This window comes from Nerophis lumbriciformis, linkage group LG15 (genome assembly GCF_033978685.3).
Source record: "Nerophis lumbriciformis linkage group LG15, RoL_Nlum_v2.1, whole genome shotgun sequence".
In the NCBI taxonomy this organism is placed as follows: domain Eukaryota; kingdom Metazoa; phylum Chordata; class Actinopteri; order Syngnathiformes; family Syngnathidae; genus Nerophis; species Nerophis lumbriciformis.
In genome coordinates, this window is record NC_084562.2 from 20,877,750 (window position 1) to 20,903,193 (window position 25,444).

General features: G+C 39.1%; 1 protein-coding gene across 1 annotated transcript in view; it reads left to right on the forward strand.

The window, feature by feature from the left end:
- gpc6a (glypican 6a) overlaps positions 1-25,444 on the forward strand; it is a 417,616-nt gene that overhangs the window by 319,797 nt on the left and 72,375 nt on the right. The window contains exons 5-6 of the mRNA XM_061974738.2: positions 10,793-10,923; positions 23,396-23,539. Of these exons, the coding sequence (XP_061830722.1) occupies positions 10,793-10,923; positions 23,396-23,539 (275 nt within the window). The remainder of the gene's footprint in view (positions 1-10,792; positions 10,924-23,395; positions 23,540-25,444) is intronic.

Sequence of the window (25,444 nt, forward strand, 5' to 3'; positions counted from 1 at the left end):
TAGCATTCAATTGGGAAGAAACGCCCTACTGCCCCCTACTGACCAATGTGAATACTGATAAATGTGTAATGACAGCTCCAAAAACGAATTCAAACCGCAAAATAAAATAAATAAATCAACACAAAAATGTGACACATTATGGGTGGGTCACATATGTATGTACAGTAGATGGCAGTATTGTCCTGTTTAAAAGTGTCACAACATTGCTGTTTACGGCAGACGAACTGCTTTACGGTAGACACTGTTGTTGTGTGTTGTCAACACGTCACTCAGGTCCGCCTGAATTTCGGGAGTTTTTCGGGAGAAAATTTGTCCCGGGAGGTTTTCGGGAGAGGCGCTGAATTTCGGGAGTCTACCGGAAAATCCGGGAGGGTTGGCAAGTATGGTATAAGGTAAGACATATTATCTGGCGTTTTGTTTCGCAATATTATGCAAAAGCAACTTTTCTTACCTTCTGGTACCTGCTGATCTGTATTTGGGATCTGCATAAATCCTGAAAAATTGCGCGCGTCCGCCTTTGTAGTCCGTGCCGACACCGTAGTCGATAAGCTTCTTCTTTTTCTTAATCTTCTTGTTATGGGACATTCATCCTCCGCTGTTGCCATTTCTAATATAAAGTAGTGTAAAGTTCTTACTTATATCTGTCAGTGAACTCGCCATGAATAGATGATATCTGTCTATTACCTGACACCTGACATGTTAGCTACTTCTCTTTGTTTATAATGTTTATAATGTCTATTTTCTATTTCCTGCTGGATCTACTCTCTATTTTATGCTGCTGCTGTCACATATACTGTATATACTGTAATATTGTACATGGTCATTGGTATATATTGTATATATGTTATAGACATAATATATATCTGTATACATATTATTCTGTACACATATTATGTATATATTTGTATATATATGTTAGATTTGTTATTGCTATATTAGTCTATTTATACCTGCATTGTCCTTTCCATCCTTACACTTTCCATCATTGTAACTGAGCTACTGTGTTGAACAATTTCCCTTGTGGATCATTAAAGTTTGTCTAAGTCTAAGTCTAAGTCTATGAAAGCGCTAAAACATACCGGTGTAGTGAGTTGACATTATTCACCCAAGGAACTTTAGTTATTAGAGAGTTCCGGTCGGACGGTTTTTATTTCTGGCCTTGCTGTTGTTCCCGGATGAGAAGATGCTGCTCTGTTATTGATTGAAGTAAAGTCTGAATGTCATTACCTTATACACACACCATAATAATACTCCTATGTTGAAGCACAGTACAATCCATCAAGCGGTGCGGCTTCACAGTTTACCAAAGTGGTACTAAAAAATGTTGATGGATTTTGTAGTTCTATATTTTCAATGGAACTTATAAAATATTGGTGTTGTTTACTTGAGTCATATTGCCATCATATCACAGTCTACAGGTATGTAGACTTATGTTTGACTGCCATCTACTGGTCACATTTATCATTACAGCATGGACCAAATAAAATTGCTTCGAGGTCGCTAAGCAAAACCAGAATTATGCCGTACATTAGGCGCATTGTCGAGTTTTGAGAAAAAAACAAAGATTTTAAGTAAATACCGTAAAATACGGTATTTACTTTGTAGCCGAAATCCAAAAATTAGCCACCCCGTTTTTTTAAACCGCATAGTTCAAAGCCTAGGAAAAAAGTAGCGGCTTATAGTGTGGAACGTACAACAATCGCGTGTCTGTATTAATTAATCGCATTTAATTGCGGATGGATAACAATGTTGTAGTTGACAGTGCGAATTGAAATTTCTAATAATCCAGCATGTCTACACAACATTGTGTGTGTTGTTGTGTTATGTGCATTGTCTCTTTAAATAAAGTGTTAATATTATTATATCGTATATATGGAAACACTGGTATCTGTGCCTATTATAGAATGTGTGGACGCATGTTTAAAGTATATACGGGACAAGTGGTAGAAAATGGATGGATGGATGGATATATATATATATATGTTTATCCGTTATACAGTGCTCAATACCGTGGTAGAGTGGAATATACGTTAGGTCAGGAAAAATCACAGAGGCTATTTCATCCCTACAAGCCTGTTTTGCAGATTTCCCTGCTCATCAGGGGATTTTGAGATCCCCTAAAGTGCAGGGAAACCTGCGAAACAGGCTTGTAGGGATGAAATAGCCTCTGTGATTTTTCCTGACCTAGCGTATACTATATATATATATATATATATATATATATATATATATACATATATACATATATATGTATATATATATATATATATTTATATATATATGTATATGTATGTATATATATATATATGTATATATATATATATATATATATATATATATATATATATATATATATATATATATACACAGTATATATATGTATATGTATATATATATATATATATATATATATATATATATATATATATATATATATATAAATATATATATATATATATACAGTATATATATGTATATGTATGTATATATATATATATATATATATATATATATATATATATATATATATATATATATATATATATATATATATATATATATATAGTAAAGGTTTCTGTGGTTCATCCGTTATAAAACACAAGAGGCTATATTATATATTATAAAACACAAGAGGCTATATTATATATTATAAAACACAAGAGGCTATATCATCCCTACAAGCCTGTGTGTGTATATATATATATATATATATATATATATATATATATATATATATATATATATATATATATATATATATATATATATATATATATATATATATATATTTATTGCTGCTTTTATTGATTTATATATGTATATATATATATATATATATATATATATATATATATATATATATATTTATATATATATGTACATGTATGTATATATATATATATATATATATATATATATATACAGTATATATATGTATATGTATGTATATATATATATATATATATATATATATATATATATATATACATATATATATATATATATATACAGTATATATATGTATATGTATGTATATATATATATATATATATATATATATATATATATATATATACATATTTATATATATATAGTAAAGGTTTCTGTGGTTCATCCGTTATAAAACACAAGAGGCTATATTATATATTATAAAACACAAGAGGCTATATTATATATTATAAAACACAAGAGGCTATATTATCCCTACAAGCCTGTGAAACAGGCTTGTAGGGATGGTATAGCCTCTTGTGTTATTTCCTCACCTAACATGTGTATATATATATATATATATATATATATATATATATATATATATATATATATATATATATATATATATATATATATTGCTGCTTTTATTTATTTATTAGATGCCTTTTACTGTATATGTATAAGCACTGTTTTTAACATTATGTGATCATGCCTTTCACCGTAATGTTTTTGTTTGTTTCATGCACTCTTTGTGATTGTACGTCTACTTGGACGTTGGAGTCTGCAATAAAGCTTGATCGATTGATCAAAAGTAAATTAGGTCATTTAATTTGCCGCAGTTAATCACGTTTCTCGGCAAATATATACGGTAGAAGTCCAAAAATCCAAATGCATGCCTGTTGATTATTATGACTAAAATACATTTTGTTTCTCCAGTTTGCTTATATTAAAGTTTATCCCTGTTTGTTTGCCATGTATTCACCCGGGAGTGACTGTTTTTCCCCTGGAGACTCTGTCAGGGTTGTCAGTCTTTCCAAAAATCCCTCCCCGCCCCCCCACCCTCACCCCCCGGCCAAAACTATTAGAAAATAACAAGCACGGAGCCTGAAGCCAGGAAAAATAAAAACATTCATAGTCAAACTCCAAATGTAATGTGTTTTTTTTTTATTACATAGAAAACATCTTTGCACACCTTTCAGCACATTGCAGCGATAAAGTTGAGTCATGCGCCGTCCAATTACAAATCACATGCGTTTGCAGTAAAAGTGACAGCGGTTTAGAGGTGCTGTTTAAAAATTATGTATCCGAGTCGTTAAAGACCTTTGATGCATCGCCAAGACGATTGTGGAAGACATAAGTTTTTATGATTTTTGCCTGCAGAATTGAATCATTTTAGCATTTCGATCATTTGTAACACTTGAGTGAAAATTGTTGCCTGTCGTCTGGAGACAATGAACATCTTCACTGCACTTACTTTTAGCTGCTGCTTTGGTTTATTTGTCTTTATAGCTCAAAAACTGTTGGAATCGGACCAGGCCAGTGAGACTTTGTTGGAAGATAGGAAGTCAAGATTGGATTTATGAATAAAATGCTTTTTCACCGACCAAATACTTTGGGGACTAACTACGTTATATAAACATTACATAAAATGGTTATTCTCCTGAGAAGCAATGTCCACTGCAGTGGACAACTACTGTTATATCCCTGCAGTGGTTTTCAGGAGGATATTTTTTTTTGTATAATAAATAACCCTTTTAGTAAGCTTGTGTGGCATTTTAAGTCAGATGTGTTTAAAAACACCTTTCTTGTTTTAAAATCATTGTGCATACTTGATAATATATTGTATATTTGTGAGCTCTTTGTTTGATTTTTAGGCATTATATGAAATATTTTGCAATTGTTAGTTTGTGCTTGCGATTAAACACAAGAAGGTGAGGAGTAAAATCGTGAAAATGAGGGCTGTCAAAAGATTAAAAAAAATTAAATGTATATATATATATATATATATATATATATATATTTTTTTTTATTTTTTTATTTTTATTTTTAATTTTTTTTTAATTTTGAATGTTTATTTACATACCTTAATTGTTTCCTGTAGCACGGCAGTAAAACGGCTGATCAAACAAAACAGAAGTCATTGTCATGGACCCACATGGACTCTCCAATCAGCGAAACAGACCCAACAACTCCACGGTGACGTTTTGGTGAATTTACAGAACTGAAACAATTCGACAATAATGCAACTATAAGTTAATAATATCAACAAAGACTCTTGTAAACGTGTTGGCATAGTAGCTAATGCTATTTTCAATATATTTCCATAGCTTGTACAAATATGCATTTAAAAAAAAAAACACTCCGACAGACATCGCACATGGGACGGTTTAGTAAGTGAGAATTGTTTTAGTTATATTGTAAAATTTAAAAACGTTGCTTGGAGTGATGAATAAAGAATCCATACGAGTAGGAACGTTATGGACGGCTCGAAGACCAAATGGCAACTGTACTTTTGGTAGGTTTAAGAAGCTAAACAGACTCAACAACTCCACGGTGACGTTTTGGTGAATTTACGGAACTGAAACAATACAAAAATAATGCAATTGTAAGTTAGTAATACCAACAAAGACACTTGTAAACGTGTTGGCATAGTAGCTAATGCTATTGCAGCTAGTTTCATTACATTTCCATAGCTTGTAAAAATATGCATTTAAAAACACTCCGTAAGTACGAATTTTTGTAGTTATATTGTAAAACTTGCAAACGTTGTTTGGAATGATGAATGAAGAATCCATACGAGTAGTGACGCTATGGACGGCTCGAAGAACAAATGGCAACTGTACTTCCAGTAGGTTTAAAAAAAAAAAAAAAAGCTCTTGTCTTTATTTTTAAGTTATCACGCCATGATTTTGCGTAGAATTTACGGAATAGGCTTTCCTCCGTGTAGTCCCCTGAGCTACAATGAGTTTGACACCCTGCTTCAAAAGTGTTGCAGGTTACCAATGTTTTTAAAAATCGAATAATTATAGTTACCAAAAAAAAAAGTAATTTAATTACTAACGGAATTACTCCAATAAATGTAAGTAAATACACATGGACGTGTATTTATGTGCATATGCAGTTGCGATGTTTCATGAGACCAGAGTGTGTGTGTGTGTGTGTGTGTGTGTGTGTGTGTGTGTGTGTGTGTGTGTGTGTGTGTGTGTGTTTGTGCCTTGCAAAGGCGGTGCCTGTTGCTGAGTGAATTGTGACATCAGCGCCCAGTCAGAGCAGCATGAGCTCAGCTGGGTACATTCAAGTAATTAATTTGATTACTGGTTACTAGTAAAAGTAACGGCATTAGTATATAATGTTGTTCTTCGGAACACTGCTGGTTCCAAAACAATTAAAAGTTTGAATGTGTTTATTATGGTGTTGCTCTGATGATTGCAATGTTTCAGCCTGAAATGTGTTTATAATAAATCAATTGAAACTTAATAACAAGCCTAACGGCCTTCTCATACCCCCAAGCTGTCAAGCCTCATTTAAGTACAGGTATATGTAGAAACTAGAAGGCTCAGAAGTGAGCTGAGAATATATTTTTTTTTTAGATCTTCAAGTCTTTATTAATATAATCAGAAAATATATTCCGATATAGTCCCAACTGCCCTTGAATTCCACTGAGGATTTTCTAGCTGGATGAAAAATTCCTACTGCTGCTTGAATCATTAATGTAGTGTAGCCAGTGGAAAACGGCAGCGGGCTCCATATGGTCCCCTGCACTGACCTCCAGCCTACTCCTGATGGGAATCTAACCAAGCATTAAGCTGGATTTTAAGACTGCGGCATAAACAAACAACGGTGTTTTTTTAAAAGTTTTAAGTTGGTCTGATAACCTGGTTCTGTGGGTTATGCCTTAAGCAGAATTGGCTGTCGGACTACAGAGGGAATTTAGATATGATGCACCTATCTAGTCCTTGTGAATAATGTATTGGGCACACTCTCCGTAAACTAATATAAACAAAAATTTAAAAGGGAAAAGGAAGAAGCGAAGCTAGTTTGATGCCACACCTTCTTTATAGCGCAACGATCACTAATAGATGTGTTCAGTTCCTATGTGTAAAAAAGCGCTTCCTGTGCAATTTTACCACACTCATAGTCCAAGACCCTTCCTGCTCCATCATTGATGAAAAAAAAAAAAAATGAAAAAAAAGTAAATAAAATAATATTGTCGAGGTTTCTGTGGTTTATCCGTTATAAAGTGTACAGCGGAATATACGTTAGGTCAGGAATAAACACAGAGGCTTTATCATCCGTAAACGCCTGTTTCGCAGATTTCCCTGCTCTTCAGGGGATTATTTTTCCCAGTTTGTTTTTCAGGTCCCCTGAAGAGCAGGGAAACCTGCGAAACAGGCATCCCTACAGGCCTGTAGGGATAAAAAAGCCTCTGTGTTTATATATATGTATATATATATATATATATATATATATATATATATATATATATATATATATACCAGTGGTTCTTAACCTGGGTTCGATGGAACCCTAGGGGTTCGGTGAGTCGGGCTCAGGGGTTCGGCGGAGGTCAAGACACACCCGACTCATCGTGTAAATAAAAACTTCTCCCTATTGGCGTATTACGGATACGGCAACAGCAGAAGTCAGACTGATTTGCAGGTGTGTAATTTGTTGTGAGTTTATGCACTGTGTTGGTTTTGTTCTTTGAACAAGGTGATGTTCATGCACGGTTCATTTTGTGCACCAGTAATAAAACATGATAACACTTTAGTATGGGAAACATATTCACCATTAATTAGTTGCTTATTAACATGCAAATTAGTAACATATTGGCTCTTAACTAGTCATTATTAAGTACTTATGTATACCTTATTCGGCATGGCCTTATTATAACCCTAACCCTCTAACCCTAACCCTATCCCTAACCATAACCAAATAACTCTAACTTAAGTCTTTGTTACTTAGAATATGTTCCCCATACTAAAGTGTTACCAAAAACATATAACTTTGTCTTGAATTTGAAAAAATACAACATTTTATTTTTCACTAAAGAAGGGTTCGGTGAATGCGCATATGAAACTGGTGGGGTTTGGTACCTCCAACAATATATACATGATATATACATATACATGTATATATATATATGTATATATATATATATATATATATATATATATACATACATATATATATATATATATATATATATATGTGTATGTATACTTGTATATGTATATGTATATGTATATGTATATATCAGTGACGTGCGGTGAGGTTGATGGCTGGTGAGGCACTGACTTCATCACAGTCAGATTTACAAACATATGAACCCTAAAGGGTATCTTATTCACCATTTGATTGGCAGCAGTTAACGGGTTATGTTTAAAAGCTCATACCAGCATTCTTCCCTGCTTGGCACTCAGCATCAAGGCTTGGAATTGGGGGTTATTAAATCACCAAAAATTATTCCCGGGCGCGGCGCCGCTGCTGCCCACTGCTCCCCTCACCTCCCAGGGGGTGATCAAGGGGATGGGTCAAATGCAGAGGACACATTTCATTACACCTAGTGTGTGTGTGACAATCATTGGTACTTTAACTTAACTTTAACTTTACACATACAAACTGTAGCATACAAAAAAGCACATTTAATAAAAAAAACGTTATTATGGTCTTACCTTTACTTATAAAATAAGTCCGTGAGCCGCTGTTGTGCTGGATTAATGCACCCCCTGACGAGAGTGTTATATCAACTAAAGCCCTCACTTCAACTTTCCACGTGCAAGATTGAATCTATTTAAAAAAGTGTAACCGAGGGTTTATAAATGTCGCCTATACTGTATGAAACTACAAAATAACAAACACGGAAGCTCCAGTTTACACGAGGACCACTTTATTTACTTTCTTTCAAAAACTTCCGCTCCACTTCCGCTCTTAGCGCCTTCAAAATAAGAGCTCAAGGCATATACCGTATAACAGCGCATAACAGGAACTTAACATCACAAAGAGGAAAGCCCATAAAAATAGGTTACAAAAGTTATTTAATAAGAAGCCAAAAAGTGCAAAAACAATAATGTTCGTGTTGGAGGAGTTGTGAATTAGGTACACATGCAGTCTGCAGGTGTACCTAATGTTGTGGCTCTGCAGTCATTCACAACTCCTCCAACACGAACATTATTGTTTTTGCACTTTTTGGCTTCTTATGAAATAACTTTTTTAAACAGATTCAATCTTGCACGTGGAAAGTTTAAGTGTGGGCTTTAGTTGATATAACACTCCCGTCAGGGGTTGCCGTGCATTCTACGGCGGGGGTGCAGGAGGCGAGCCTCAGCCAGTGCGTCTTTTGCAGCCGTTTTATGATCGCTCAGCACAAGAAATACTTTACACACATACAGTTGTTGACAAAATACACTGTACATTATATACCTCAGCTAACTAAACTATGGAAATGTATAATATAATTCATATAGCAATACAGTCTCACTGCACAGCAGGCCAGCAGTTAGCCGAGTCCGCAATCCATGTTGAGGCACAACGCAGTGACGTGCCTCAACTGGCTGCTGTTCACCGCACCGTCTCTTCTCAGTATTTGAACGGCAAATGTGAAAATTCAGCGATTTTAAATAAAAATAATCTAAAACGGGTGAAGTTAAATGGAAAATAACCGGTAGCTCGCCATCGACGTAATGGGCATTAGGGTGGTAGAATACCAGGGTTGGTGTTGCATGGGTGGAAAGTGTCTCAGTGCACACACTTCTCTCAAGGGGAACAGCAAACATTTCCAGTTTGAATCCATTTCCTTTTTTTTTCTTTCCATAATTCATAACATTCTCTGTGCGTCTTGTTAAATTCCTGATTGACAGATTCATGCCAAAGGCGAAGACATGTTGTTTTGAAAACAAAACATTTGCGAATGCATTCACAGTCTATAGGTTCATTGTCCGACTTGATAAAGCGATCCTCTCATCGTTGTCTGTCAATCTCTGTTTTATGTGCTTTTGTGCGTACGTTATCTGTATGGGTAGCGCATGCAATTGTTTATTTCTGTCCCGCGTCCTTCTGGAAGGCAGAGAGATGTGAAAAACAGACACCGGCTGCGTCTATCTCCCAATCTTTCCCTCGCATTGTGTGTCTGTGAGATGAAGGCACAGCCAGGTACCTTTTGTGTTCGCTTGGCGCCCGCCACACTTGGAGAGGACGCCCGGCTTTTGTGTTTTAAAATGGTAAATGGGTTATACTTGTATCGCGCTTTCCTACCTTCAAGGTACTCAAAGCGCTTTGACTGTCAGGTTCAAACACTGATGGCATCTATTAAACAGTCAAGAAGCAAGGAATCATGCAGAGACAGAGTTCAATTTAGCTCAATGAGGAGAGACGTATTGGGCTGTACACTTAGTTACAGTTCCAACCTACGCTCTAAGGTCCAGTCCTACGTGCTCCTCTATTTATTTGGGAGGTCCCTGGTTACATCACTGAGGCTGCTTCTGAGGGAAGGGGGGGGGGGGGGGGGGTAATTTCAGCAGCCCTAGTTAGACACAGTATATGATTATTCATGAAATGGAAATGTGCTGACACTCGCGATATCGCCCTGTCTCTGCTTTGTCTGCGTCAAGGCACTCGATGTTCGCCCTTGTCTGGACAAAAAACACTGATACGAGAGTACAACTTCAGCACAATTGATAATAACTATAGCAACGGCCTTTAAGCGTAAGAGTTGTGTGATAATTATTCTAACATTGACACTATTTCCACATTCACCCATTCACACACACATTCACACCCTGATGGCGGAAGCTGCCATGCAAGGCGCTAACCACGGCCCATCAGGAGCAAGGGTGAACTGTCTCGCTCAAGGACATAACGGACGTGACGAGGTTGGTAGAAGGTGGGGATCGAACCAGGAACCCACTCTCCCAACCCCGCCACGGTTTTATTTGGAGCGATGCCACACAGATTTGCTCGGGCTCGAGCATCTCCGGGGGTTTCTCAATACTTCAACCTCGTACTCAAACGTTGTCATGTCCTTAAGATTCACCAGAGCGTCCCGGTCTTTATGTGTTGGTTTGTGTCTCTGGTTTGACAGACGCCATGTTGCTGGTGGCAGACCGGCTGCAGGGACCGTTCAGCATCGAAGCGGTCATCGAGCCAATCGACGTCAAGATCTCGGAAGCCATCATGACCATGCAGGACAACAGCGGGCATCTGTCGGCAAAGGTAACTCATCTCTGTCTTGTCTTCTTTATCCAATCAGATAAGTCAACATTTGAAACACACAACTTTGAAGGTTTTTCGGTATCGGATCAATATCGCCGAAACACAGCCTAAATGTTACTCTGTAATGCAGGGGTGTCAAAGTCAATGAATTATCTAACAATGATGACATCTATTAAACAGACAAGAAGCAAGGAATCAGGCAGAGACAGAGTTCAATTTAGCTCATGAGGAGAACGCATGGAGCTGCACACTTAGTCACAGTCTCGCCCTACGCTCTAAGGCACATCTGGAGTTCCCCAGTCAACATCACTGTGGTCACATATATTATACAAAGCAGCTCCAGTACGCACAATATGTGACGGAATGTGCTGGGGCTTGTGATTTCGCCTTGTCTCTGCTTCGTCTGCGTGCTGTCGTCTTATCTACGTTGAGGTCCTTGAAGTCCTTGGCTGTTAGCGGGCTACAACAAAGATAACATCTGCGGCTGAGGCCACCCCTCAGACAAGAAGTTTGTGATCTTGCACAGATAGAAAAAGTACAGCTTGAGCACAATAGCTAATAACTATAGCAACGGACTTTAAACATACTAAAGTTGTGTGATAATATATATACATGATTATTCTAACTATAGGCTATTTAGGATGCCCCATGTTTCTCTCATATTGTTTTTGTCCCAGTCCAACAAGCGGCTTGAAGATGGTCTGTAAAACATAATCTATGCAACATTTTGACCAAAGAACCACCATTAAATGTTATGTAGACCCGGACATCTTATATGCAACATTGTTTGTCAACACTGTCTGCTCTCGTTTTCTCGCACATTTGACCCTCTGATGTTCTGTGTACCTACACCCTGTCTTCCTCCTGTCTAGGCCTGCTGTGTGTGTGTGTGTGTGTGTGTGTGTGTGTGTGTGTGTGTGTGTGTGTGTGTGTGTGTGTGTGTGTGTGTGGTACACAGAACATCAATTTCCACACTTCTATTAGCCCCGGGTCCAGTGGACCCGGACATCTTATATGCAACATTGTTTGTCAACACTGTCTGCTCTCATTTTCTCGCACATTTGACCCTCTGATGTTCTGTGTACCTACACCCTGTCTTCCTCCTGTCTAGGCCTGCTGTGTGTGTGTGTGTGTGTGTGTGTGTGTGTGTGTGTGTGTGTGTGTGTGTGTGTGTGTGTGTGTGTGTGTGGTACACAGAACATCAATTTCCACACTTCAATTATCCCCGGGTCCAGTGGACCCGGACATCTTATATGCAACATTGTTTGTCAATACTGTCTGCTCTCATTTTCTCGCACATTTGACACTCTGATGTTCTGTGTACCTACACTCTGTCCTCCTCTTGTCGAGGCCTGCTGTGTGTGTGTGTGTGTGTGTGTGTGTGTGTGTGTGTGTGTGTGTGTGTGTGTGTGGGGTACACAGAACATCAATTTCCACACTTCTATTAGCCCCGGGGTCCAGTGGACCCGGACATCTTATATGCAACATTGTTTGTCAACACTGTCTGCTCTCATTTTCTCGCACATTTGACCCTCTGATGTTCTGTGTACCTACACCCTGTCTTCCTCCTGTCTAGGCCTGCTGTGTGTGTGTGTGTGTGTGTGTGTGTGTGTGTGTGTGTGTGTGTGTGTGTGTGTGTGTGTGTGTGTGTGTGTGTGTGGTACACAGAACATCAATTTCCACACTTCTATTAGCCCCGGGGTCCAGTGGACCCGGACATCTTATATGTAATAGAAATGTGTAGGGGGGGTGTATGGTGTGTGGTCATTAAATATGTATTCTGATATATGTTATTCACAGAAAATGAGCCAAAGTCAGTGAGTCTCAGTTTGAAAAATTAATTAATTGTATCATTTTTCTTTTAATAAAAAATTAAAACGGGTCCCACAGACCCGAACACCACACAAGGGAAAAAAAATCTAAAATTGACCATTCATTGGCAGTGCGCCTTATAATCCGGTGCGCCCTATGGTCCGGAAAATACGGTATATCATTAAAAAAAAGGACGTTTTATTTGAACTTTTACAGTCTGGTGTATTTAAGCCCGTCTCCCAGCTGGATGCTCACAGGTCAGTCTCAATTAGATGCTCCATCCTTTCCCACATTGCAATGTACAACTCCAGCTATTGTCTATGCACCTGAGGCTCCATCCCTGAAAGGTTGCGCCTGGCTGAAAGATTGCTATGAGATTAGGATCCCTCCCAACGTACCTTTTTATCCGGGCGGTTGCCAGGCTCGCGGAAAACCTGTTTGCCCGTGCGATGCGCAGGATATGGGAATTGTAATCGTGATGAAGGATTGATAAATATTAGACAAAAGACAGCGCTGGCCGTGTCCCCCGCGCCAGCAGACGGGCCACAAAGGAATGCTGATGAGTTTTGCTGGGAGGATTTATGTGGCCTGGCCCCAAACACCCTGTCGAGGCAAAGTCATCAAACAATCTCATCTCCTAATAAACCACTATGAAATTCAAACTGATTAATGCCAAATTCTATTGTTTATTGCTTTGCACGTATTCTGTCTCTCCCATAAATGTGTCGTCCAAAATTGTACACACCAGCCTCTGTCCAGTAGTGGAAGGGGAACTGCACTTTTTTGGGGGAATGTTGCCTATCGTTCACGATCATTATGAGAATCAAGAACACATATGTCTTTTTTGGGGGCTGTAAAGATGATTAAAAACGCTTGAAAACGCCTTCAAAGCCTCTAAAACAACTTTAAAACCCTCCAGCAATGTTTTATATACTCACTGCAAGTATATATATAATGTAGTAACAGACACCTTCATAACAATATGTAATATGTTTTATATACACACTGCAAGTATATATATATTGTAGTAACAGACACCTTCATAACAATATGTAATATGTTTTATACACACACTGCAAGTATATATATATATAATGTAGTAACAGACACCTTCATAACAATATGTAATATGTACAATATACACACTGCAATTATATACATAATCTAGTAACAGATACCTTCATAACAATATGTAAGATGTACAATATACACACTGCAAGTACATTAATAATGTGGTAACAAACACCTTCATAACAATATGTAATGTGTACAATATACACGCTGCAAGTATATACATATAATGTAGTAAAAGACACCTTCATAACAATATGTAATATGTACAATATACACACTGCAAGTATATGTATAATGTAGTAACAGACACCTTCATAACAATGTGTAATATGTACAACATACATACTGCAAGTATATATATATATATATATATATATATATATATATATATATATATATATATATATATATATATATATATATATATATATATATATATATATAATGTAGTAACAGACATCTTCATAACAATATGTAATATGTACAATATACGCACTGCAAGTATATATATAATGTAGTAACAGACACTTTCATAACAATATGTAAAATGTTTTATATACACTCTGCAAGTATATATATATATATATATATATATATATATATATATATATATATATATATATATATATATATATAATGTAGTAACAGACACCTTCATAACAATATGTAATATGTACAATATACACGCTGCAATTATATATATAATGTAGTAACAGACATCTTCATAACAATATGTAAATGTACAATATACACACTGCAAGTACATTAATAATGTGGTAACAAACACCTTCATAACAATATGTAATGTGTACAATATACACGCTGCACGTATATACATATAATGTAGTAACATACACTTTCATAACAATATGTAATATGTACAACATACACACTGCAAGTACATGTATAATGTAGTAACAGACACCTTCATAACAATATGTAATATGTACAACATACACACTGCAAGTATATATATAATGTAGTAACAGACATCTTCATAACAATATGTAATATGTACAATATACACACTGCAAGTATATATATATAATGTAGTAACAGACACATTCATAACAATATGTAATATGTACAATATACACACTGCAAGTATATATTTATAATGTAGTAACAGACACCTTCATAACAATATGTAATATGTACAATATACAGAGGCGCCGTCATGCCCGTTAAAAAAAAAATTACAAAAAAATGAGGAACCGGTACTTTTCAAACGGAGTATAGTGCCGTTTTTTATTCATTCACTAGCACCGGTACACCGTACAACCCGAGTGCGAGGTAATAACATCATATCCGCATGCGGGTCAGAGTGCGTTCACATTAGAAATCACGTTTTGTAACGTGAACGGCCACTAAAAAGCTAAACAACTTTAGCCCCAGACTTCTTCTGCTTGTTTAATTTTGTCATTACTGCCACAAGTGGTGGAAAAGTGAATTACAACGGAGTACCAACCGCAGCTGAGAAACAGATACTTTTGGAGGCCCAACAATATGGTAAAAAAAACAACTTCAAATTAACTGCAAATCCTTACCGAGACTATAAATGATGTCTTGTTCTGAATTGAGCTGCCAAAATAAAGAATGCCTTGCATGATATTGTAGTTCATTGAGATAACCTGAATATTGACTTGCGTGCATTGCTCAAAGCAAGGCAAGATGTCAGAATAATAGCACGCAAATGACAAGTGTGGGGGCAGACGAGCGTCTCTTCAACTTAGTTGCAAGTTGTTTTTGTCTGCAATACAAGTTGAACTTGCAGACCATACAAACTTTGCTCCTGGGCAATTTAATGTTACATTACAATACAACATTAGTGTATGTGGACCCTGCCTACACATACTGTACAAACATCCAAATGGAAACACAAAGTTTAATGCAAACATGCTTAAAAACTACCATAATAAGTTTTAGTATTATGTTTTCAGTTTTCAGAAACGTCAGTACCAAATATTGTTTTTCAATTATCGGCACTAAGTCAGCACCAAAGAAGAATCCCTACTGTCTTAAAAAAAATTGTTTTTCCATATATTTACTTATTCCTGAAAGCCTGACACAAATGCAGATTTGTCGTTTCCGATGTGTGGGTGTAGCTTAACTGTATATGTGGCTATCTCATACTTGCCAACCTTGAGACCTTCGATTTCGGGGGGTGGGGGGCGTGGTCGGGGGTGGGGCGGGGGGTGTGGTTGGGGGCGTGGTTAAGATATATATATATATATATATATATATATATATATATATATATATATATATATATATATATATATATATATATATATATATATATATATATATATAAGAAATACTTGACTTTCAGTGAATTCTAGCTATATATATATATTTTTTTATTACATATATATATATATATATATATATATATATATAAAGAAATACTTGAATTTCAGTGTTCATTTATTTACACATATACACACACATAACACTCATCTACTCATTGTTGAGTTAAGGGTTGAATTGGCCATCCTTGTTCTATTCTCTGTCACTATTTCAGAACACACACATTATACAAATATACATTATAAAATCAATAAGAAAACGGGAGCTCTAATTTGGGAGTCTGAATTAGGATCAGAAGTTCCTATATAAACATTGCGCACTCACGTCGCCTTTTTGTATTGATTAATGCAGCTGTGCACTGGATTCTTTCACAAATACAAACTACAACTCACAAACACTTTAGAGTTAGGCTCCACCATCAGAATGTGTACTTAAACTTATAAAGATCACATGGATATTATTCAGTGAGTTGATTCACCAAAACTAACCTGTTATACAGGAGGAAAAAGCACACAGGACGTTTCAATTGTTCACAAACTGGTCGCGCTCATCAGAATGACAAAACACTTCCGGTCTGCAGGTGATAGCATTCAATTGGGAAGAAACGCCCTACTGCCCCCTACTGACCAATGTGAATACTGATAAATGTGGAATGACAGCTCCAAAAACGAATTCAAACCACAAAATAAAATAAATAAATCAACACAAAAATGTGACACATTATGGGTGGGTCACATATGCATGTACAGTAGATGGCAGTATTGTCCTGTTTAAAAGTGTCACAACATTGCTGTTTACGGCAATGTTGTGAACAGGCTGTCAACACGTCACTCAGGTCCGCATGGAGCTGGAGGGGGCGTGGCCTCCAGCTCCGCCTGAATTTCGGGAGATTTTCGGGAGAAATTTTGTCCCGGGAGGTTTTCGGGAGAGGCGCTGAATTTCGGGAGTCTCCCGGAAAATCCGGGAGGGTTGGCAAGTATGGGCTATCTGTATTTTTTTATTTTTTTTTAATCCAGCTAACCGTCGTAATTATGACACGTTGTCACAGTTACTCCAGGTGCCGCTGCTACGAATATAAAAAAAACAAAAAACATGGGTAGGATCTGATAATCAGCTTGGAGTAATCACAAATAAGGAAGCAACACCACACAAAAGGTTGTAACACAACAATATTTCTTCCACAATTGTCCCTCAAAGTCACGCACGCTAACAAGAGTTAGTGAACACGCTTTATTCATGTCATGATCCGTGGTCCGGATCATGTTTTCGTTATGTTCTGTTAGTTTTACACTCCATAGTTCCTGTTTTTGTGCACCCTTGTTTGTTTTAGTTACCATGGCGACTTATTAGTTCCACCTGCCTCTGGTGTTCTTGCTCTAATTAAGAGACCATTATTTAAGCCTGTCTTTGCCAGTCAGGGGTCCTGGCGATTCCAAGTTTATGCTAGTTATTCGATTCATGCCGTGTCCACGTAAGTGTTAGTTGTTTCATGCCACAGTAAATCTTGTTTCTTCCATGCCATAGTCCATGTTGAGTGTTTAGCTTCTATGTTTTCTGAGTTAAGTTGTTTTTTGTTCGTTAGCTTCTCGTGTGAACGGCACACTTTTCTTTTGTTTGGTTCCGGTCTTTGTGATATGTAGGATTAATTGAGAAAATAAATATGTTCCTACCTGCAAGCCTTGTCCGGAATAGTCCGTTTGCATCCCGGGAGAACAAACCTCGCAGTAAGCTGCGACCGCCCCGTCGTGACAAACATTGAGAGCAGAAAATAAACTCCATTTTTGGGTGTAATAATAGATGATAAAATGAACTGGAAATCTCATTAAGTGGCAAGAAATAGGTAAATAATGAAGCAAAATATGTTCTGGACCAAAAAAACACTTTGTATTCTCTACTGCTAGCCAGTGTTACCATATTTGAGTTATTGTGCAGAAAAGCTTGGAGTAATCACAAATAAGGAAGCAACACCACACGAAAGGTTGTAACACAACAATGTTTTTTCCTCAAAGGTCCCTCAAAGTCACGCACGCTAACAAGAGTTGGTGAACACGCTTTACTCACGCAAATTGACGAACATTGAGAGCAGAAAATAAACTCAATTTTTGGTGTAATAATAGATGATAAAATGAACTGGGAATCTCATTAAATGGCAAGAAATAGGTCAATAATGAATGAAGCAAAATATGTCCTGGAGCAAAAAACACTTTGTATTCTCTACTGCTCGCCAGTGTTACCATATCTGAGTTATTGTGCAGAAAAAGCTTGGAGTAATCACAAATAAGGAAGCAACACCACACGAAAGGTTGTAACACAACAATATTTCTTCCTCAAAGGTCCCTCAAAGTCAGGCAGGCTAACAAGAGTTGGTGAACACGCTTTACTCACGCAAATTGACGAACAATGAGAGCGGATAATAAACTCCATTTTTGGGTATAATAAAAGACGATAAAATGAACTGGGAATCTCATTAAATGGCAAGAAATAGGTCAATAATGAATGAAGCAAAATATGTTCTGGACCAAAAAGCACTTTGTATTCTCTACTGCTCGCCAGTGTTGCCATATCTGAGTTATTGTGCAGAAAAATGGAGAAATAGGCACAAAAGTACACCTATTAACTTTGCATGTTACAAAAAAGAAAAATGAGTGATAATAGTAATAATGATAATAATAATAGTGATCAGTGTTGAGACTACTGCTACGCTGTTACTTTCGGCGGTAAATAGTAATCTAACGTGTTATTTTTTATATTCAGCAACTCAGTTACCGTTACTACATGATGCGTTACTGCGTTATTTCACGTTATTTTTTATGTAGTATCAGCTAGAAACTGAGAAAATCTGAGTGTGTTTTATTGGAGCGCTGCAGAAAGAGGGGACAAGGAAGTGTGTATGTATGTGTGTGTGTAAGAGGGGGCGTGTCTGTGTTTACTAACAAGACATGGCGAAGCCCGAAGCCGAGTTTCTTAACATGGAGATATTCTCACTACTTTTCTTTTGTCGACCATAAAGAAAATACAATTTAATTCAATGTAAGTTGTGTCTTGGATCAAAATTATATCCTAGCAATTCAAATCTGCTGAAACAGCTACAAAAGCAACATGCTTCGACGAAGCTAGTAAAGAGAGACACTCTTCACCTCCTAAGCAACCGCGGCTGGATTTTAACGAGGCACTGCGCACTGAAGGTACACGCACTCTGTCAATTCTCTTATATACTGTTGCTCTTTCATTCTAGACTTCTAGAGTGTTTGATTATCACATCACTCTAAATGTATAGACCATAAAGTTCACAAACATAAAGAGGGATGCTAGTGGGCCAAGCCAATCTTTCCTTATCTCTAAACTAAATCTGGGGAAATGTATAGAGTGTTCTGGACTTCAGACATGATTTTATTACAGAATTCCTTGAGAGAAAAAAACGCCTGGTTAGGCTTTGTGTATGTAGTGTGTGTCTTCCTTGGTTTACAGCTATGTTGTTATTATGCTGTTTGTTAGTTATGTTTGTTATGTTGCAGCTATTTAGAATATTTTTGTCAATTGGTCTGGCCTGAAACAAATTGGCCCTTTGAAACATATCTTTGTCTTTGTGTGTTGTATGTAGACCACATTGCTTTGTATTATTCTCCAGTGCAATAACCGTACTGAAATGAAGGCTAAAAAGGCATTAAAGGGGGCCTTAAAAAAAAAAAAATAAAATAAAATAAAAAAAATATGTATCTAAGTAACTAAATAGTTACTTTTCACAGTAACGCATTACTTTTTGGTGTAAGTAACTGAGTTAGTAACTGAGTTATTTTTTAAATAAAGTAACTAGTAACTGTAACTAGTTACTGGTTTTCAGTAACTAACCCAACACTGATAGTGATACATACAGTGATTACAAATACGGCCAAATTCTACTTTCACGGAATAAAAGCATGTTTCATTGTAAGTTTATGAGCTGGAGTATGTTTAGAACCACATATACACGCATTATTTTGTTTTGTTTTGTCGGAAATCACAGCAATCGCACGCATCCGGGCACGGCCGCACACGTCCTTGGTAGCAAACATGGCGCCTGTTGTTTAGTCGGCCATACTCTCTTTACACGCCACTCTAGAAACTTAGTGATGGATCTGTGCGGTCTTTACAAGATGGTGACGTAACAACTGTAGTGCACCTTGCACTGAAAACATTGCTAACACCTAAAAAGGAGGTGCCTGCTGTGGGATGTTACGGGATGTTGGTGGTGTACAACCTCTTGTAATGAAAACGGGAATAAAAAAGGCATTTTTTAACATCTTTATTTACAAACCCCAAACCCAGTGAAGTTGGCACGTTGTGTAAATGGTAAATAAAAACAGAATACAATGATTTGCAAATCTTTTTCAAGTTATATTCAATTGAATAGACTGCAAAGACAACATACTTAAAGTTCGAACTGGAAAACTTTGTTATTTTTTGCAAATATTAGCTCATTTGGAATTTGATGCCTGCAACATGTTTAAAAAAAGCTGGCACAAGTGTCAAAAAAAGACTGAGAAAGTTGAGGAATGCTCATCAAACACTTATTTGGAACATCCCACGGGTGAAAAGGCTAATTGGGAGCAGGTGGGTGCCATGATTGGGTATAAAAGCAGCTTCCATGAAATGCTCAGTCATTCACAAACAAGGATGGGGCGAGGGTCACCACTTTGTGAACAAATGCGTGAGCAAATTGTCGAACAGTTTAAGAACAACATTTCTCAACCAGCTATTGCAAGGAATTTAGGGATTTCACCATCTACGGTCTGTAATATCATCAAAAGGTTCAGAGAATCTGGAGAAATCACCGCACGTAAGCGATAATATTACGAAACTTAGATCCCTCAGGCGGTACTGCATCAAAAAGCGACAACAGTGTTAAAAGGATATCACCACATGGGCTCAGGAACACTTCAGGAAACCACTGTCAGTAGCTACAGTCGGTTGCTACATCTGTAAGTGCAGTTAAAACTCTACTATGCAAAGCGAAAGCCATTTATCAACAACACCCAGAAACGCTGCTGGCTTCGGGGGGCCCGAGCTCATCTAAGATGGACTGAGGCAAAGTGGAAACATTTTCTGTGGTCTGACAAGCCCACATTTCAAATTGTTTTTGGAAAATGTGGACGGGGTATCCTCCGGAACAAAGAGGAAAAGAACCATCCGGATTGTTATAGGCGCAAAGTTGAAAAGCCAGCATCTGTGATGGTATGGGGGTGTATGAGTGCCCAAGGCATGGGTAACTTACACATCTGTGAAGGCACCATTAATGCTGAAATGTACATACAGGTTTTGGAGCAACATATGTTGCCATCCAAGCAACGTTATCATGGACGCCCCTGCTTATTTAAGCCACGTGTCTCCCATTGAAAATGTGTGGCACATTATGAAGCCTAAAATATCACAACTTAAGCTGTACATCAAGCAAGAATGGGAAAATAATTCCACCTGAAAAGCTTCAAAAATGTGTCTCCTCAGTTCCCAAAGGTTTACTGAGTGTTTTTAAAAGGAAAGGCCATGTAGTATCAGCTGGTAAAAATGCCCCAGAGTCAACTTTTTTGCAATGTGTTGCTGCCATTAAATTCAAAGTTAATGATTATTTGCAAAATGATAATAATAAGTTTCTTGGTTTGAACATTAAGTATTTTGTCTTTGCAGTCTATTCAATTGAATATAGGTTGAAAAGGATTTGCAAATCATTGTATTCTGGATGCTGTGGGGCTGTCTTGGTTGACAAGACTCTGCAGCATCGCGTGGACATCGGGGGCGGTACCACTGGATTGGCAGACCGGGGTGGTGGTTCCTCTCTTTAAGAAGGGGAACCGGAGGGTGTGTTCTAACTATCGTGGGATCACACTCCTTAGCCTTCCCGGTAAGGTCTATTCAGGTGTACTGGAGAAAAGGCTACGCCGGATAGTCGAACCTCGGATTCAGGAGGAACAGTGTGGTTTTCGTCCTGGTCGTGGAACTGTGGACCAGCTCTATACTCTCGGCAGGGTCCTTGAGGGTGCATGGGAGTTTGCCCAACCAGTCTACATGTATTTTGTGGACTTGGAGACGGCATTCGACCGTGTCCCTCGGGAAGTCCTGTGGGGAGTGCTCAGAGAGTACGGGGTATCGGACTGTCTGATTGTGGCGGTCCGCTCCCTGTATGATCAGTGCCAGAGCTTGGTCCGCATTGCCGGTAGTAAGTCGGACACGTTTCCAGTGAGGGTTGGACTCCGCCAAGGCTGCCCTTTGTCTTGATTCTGTTCATAACCTTTATGGATAGAATTTCTAGGCGCAGTCAAGGCGTTGAGGGGATCTGGTTTGGTGGCTGCAGGATTAGGTCTCTGCTTTTTGCAGATGATGTGGTCCTGATGGCTTCATCTGGACAGGATCTTCAGCTCTCACTGGATCGGTTCGCAGCTGAGTGTGAAGCGACTGGGATGAGAATCAGCACCTCCAAGTCCGAGTCCATGGTTCTCGCCCGGAAAAGGGAGGAGTGCCATCTCCGGGTTGGGGAGGAGATCTTGCCCCAAGTGGAGGAGTTCAAGTACCTCGGAGTCTTGTTCACGAGTGAGGGAAGAGTGGATCGTGAGATCGACAGGCGGATCGGTACGGCGTCTTCAGTAATGCGGACGCTGTATCGATCCGTTGTGGTGAAGAAGGAGCTGAGCCGGAAGGCAAAGCTCTCAATTTACCGGTCGATCTACGTTCCCATCCTCATCTATGGTCATGAGCTTTGGGTTATGACCGAAAGGACAAGATCACGGGTACAAGCGGCCGAAATGAATTTCCTCCGCCGGGTGGCGGGGCTCTCCCTTAGAGATAGGGTGAGAAGCTCTGCCATCCGGGAGGAGCTCAAAGAAAAGCCGCTGCTCCTCCACATCGAGAGGAGCCAGATGAGGTGGTTCGGGCATCTGGTCAGGATGCCACCCGAACGCCTCCCTAGGGAGGTGTTTAGGGCACGTCCGACCGGTAGGAGGCCGCGGGGAAGACCCAGGACACGTTGGGAAGACTATGTCTCCCGGCTGGCCTGGGAACGCCTTGGGGTCCCACAGGAAGAGCTGGACGAAGTGGCTGGGGAGAGGGAAGTCTGAGCTTCCCTGCTTAGGCTGCTTCCCCCGCGACCCGACCTCGGATAAGCGGAAGAAGATGGATGGATGGATGGATGGATGTATTCTGTTTTTATTTACAAATTACACAATGTGCCAACTTCACTGGTTTTGGATTTTGTACACTGATACAAGGACATCCCTACTATACAGTCATTATCTCTCTTTCACTGTAGGTTTTTCAACGCTGCGGGCCACCGAAATCCTCGGGGACGGGCAGATCTGCTCGTGGCATTTCCGACGTATTCAGTGCTCGTTTCAGACCTTTCCCTCCGGAAGAAAGGCCAACCACAGCCACGGGGACGTTCCTGGATCGATTGGTACGTATTAAGAAGTATGTGAGGAAATACACTGTATGACAGGCATAGTCACTGGCGGCCCGGCCCACCAATGTTTTGTATATAGCCCGCCGAACATCGCCCAAATAGGCTTGACGAAACCATTCAAACGAGGGTTGCTCATGTATGTAGCACTCATGCCACCCTGCAGGGGGCAACAGCGAGTCATGTGTGCCACAATGAATTAGAACAGGGGATGCGTAGAAGAAGACTACTCATTCAAACCAAAAATCGACCCTGAAAAATATCAAAATAAAAGATGAATATGGAAAATATTGTGCATAAAGAAATTGAGTAAGTTTTGTATTAAAATTGCGGACTTCGTTATGTCTTTGATATCAGTGGTTGTAACTCGGTTAATGCATGCGGTGCTAAATTCGACCAGTAGAGGGCAATAAAGCCACACCTTAGGTTTAATTGTGTTGAGCCACATTTATTGTGTTCAATTATGTTTATATTTACATATGTCTAAACATCTGTAGGTTATTGTGTGAATGTATTAGCACTAAACCAGTGGTTCTTAACCTTGTTGGAGGTACCGAACCCCACCAGTTTCATATGCACATTCACAGAACCCTTCTTTAGTGACAAATACGTTTTTTTTTTTACTGGTGCACAAAATGAACCGTGCATGAACATCACCTTGTTCAAAGAACAAAACCAACACAGTGCATTAACTAATAACAAATTACACACCTGCATATCAGTGTGACTGCTGCTGTTGCCGTATTCATAATACGCCGATCGGGAGAAGTTTTTATTTACACGATGAGTCGGGTGTGTCTCGACCTCCGCGGCAGAGGCTCCGCCGAACCCCTGAGGCCGACTCACCGAATGTCGAACCCAAGTTAAGAACCACTGCGCTAATCCTATTTTATTTATGTAAAACACACAATGGAAGTTATAGTTCCATCCATCCATCCATCCATCTTCTTCCGCTTATCCGAGGTCGGGTCGCGGGGGCAGCAGCCTAAGCAGGGAAGCCCAGACTTCCCTCTCCCCAGCCACTTCGTCCAGCTCCTCCCGGGGGATCCCGATGCGTTCCCAGGCCAGCCGGGAGACATAGTCTTCCCAACGTGTCCTGGGTCTTCCCCGTGGCCTCCTACCGGTCGGACGTGCCCGAAACACCTCCCGAGGGAGGCGTTTGGGTGGCATCCTGACCAGATGCCCGAACCACCTCATCTGGCTCCTCTCCATGTGGAGAAGCAGCGGCTTTACTTTGAGCTCCCCCCGGATGACAGAGCTTCTCACCCTATCTCTAAGGGAGAGCCCCGCCACCCGGCGGAGGAAACTCATTTCGGCCGCTTGTACCCGTGATCTTGTCCTTTCGGTCATGACCCAAAGCTCATGACCATAGGTGAGGATGGGAATGTAGATCGACCGGTAAATCGAGAGCTTTGCCTTCTGGCTCAGCTCCTTCGTCACCACAACGGATCGATACAGCGTCCGCATTACTGAAGACGCCGCACCGATCCGCCTGTCGATCTCACGATCCACTCTTCCCTGACTCGTGAACAAGACTCCAAGGTACTTGAACTCCTCCACTTGGGGCAAGATCTCCTCCCCAACCCGGAGATGGCACTCCGCCCTTTTCCGGGCGAGAACCATGGACTCGGATTTGGAGGTGCTGATTCCCATCCCAGTCGCTTCACACTCGGCTGCGAACCGATCCAGTGAGAGCTAAAGATCTTGGCTAGATGAAGCCATCAGGACCACATCATCTGCAAAAAGCAGAGACCTAATCCTGCAGCCACCAAACCAGATACCCTCAACGCCCTGACTGCGCCTAGAAATTCTGTCCATAAAGGTTATGAACAGAATCGGTGACAAAGGGCAGCCCTGGCGGAGTCCAACCCTCCCTGGAAACGGGTCCGACTTACTGCCGGC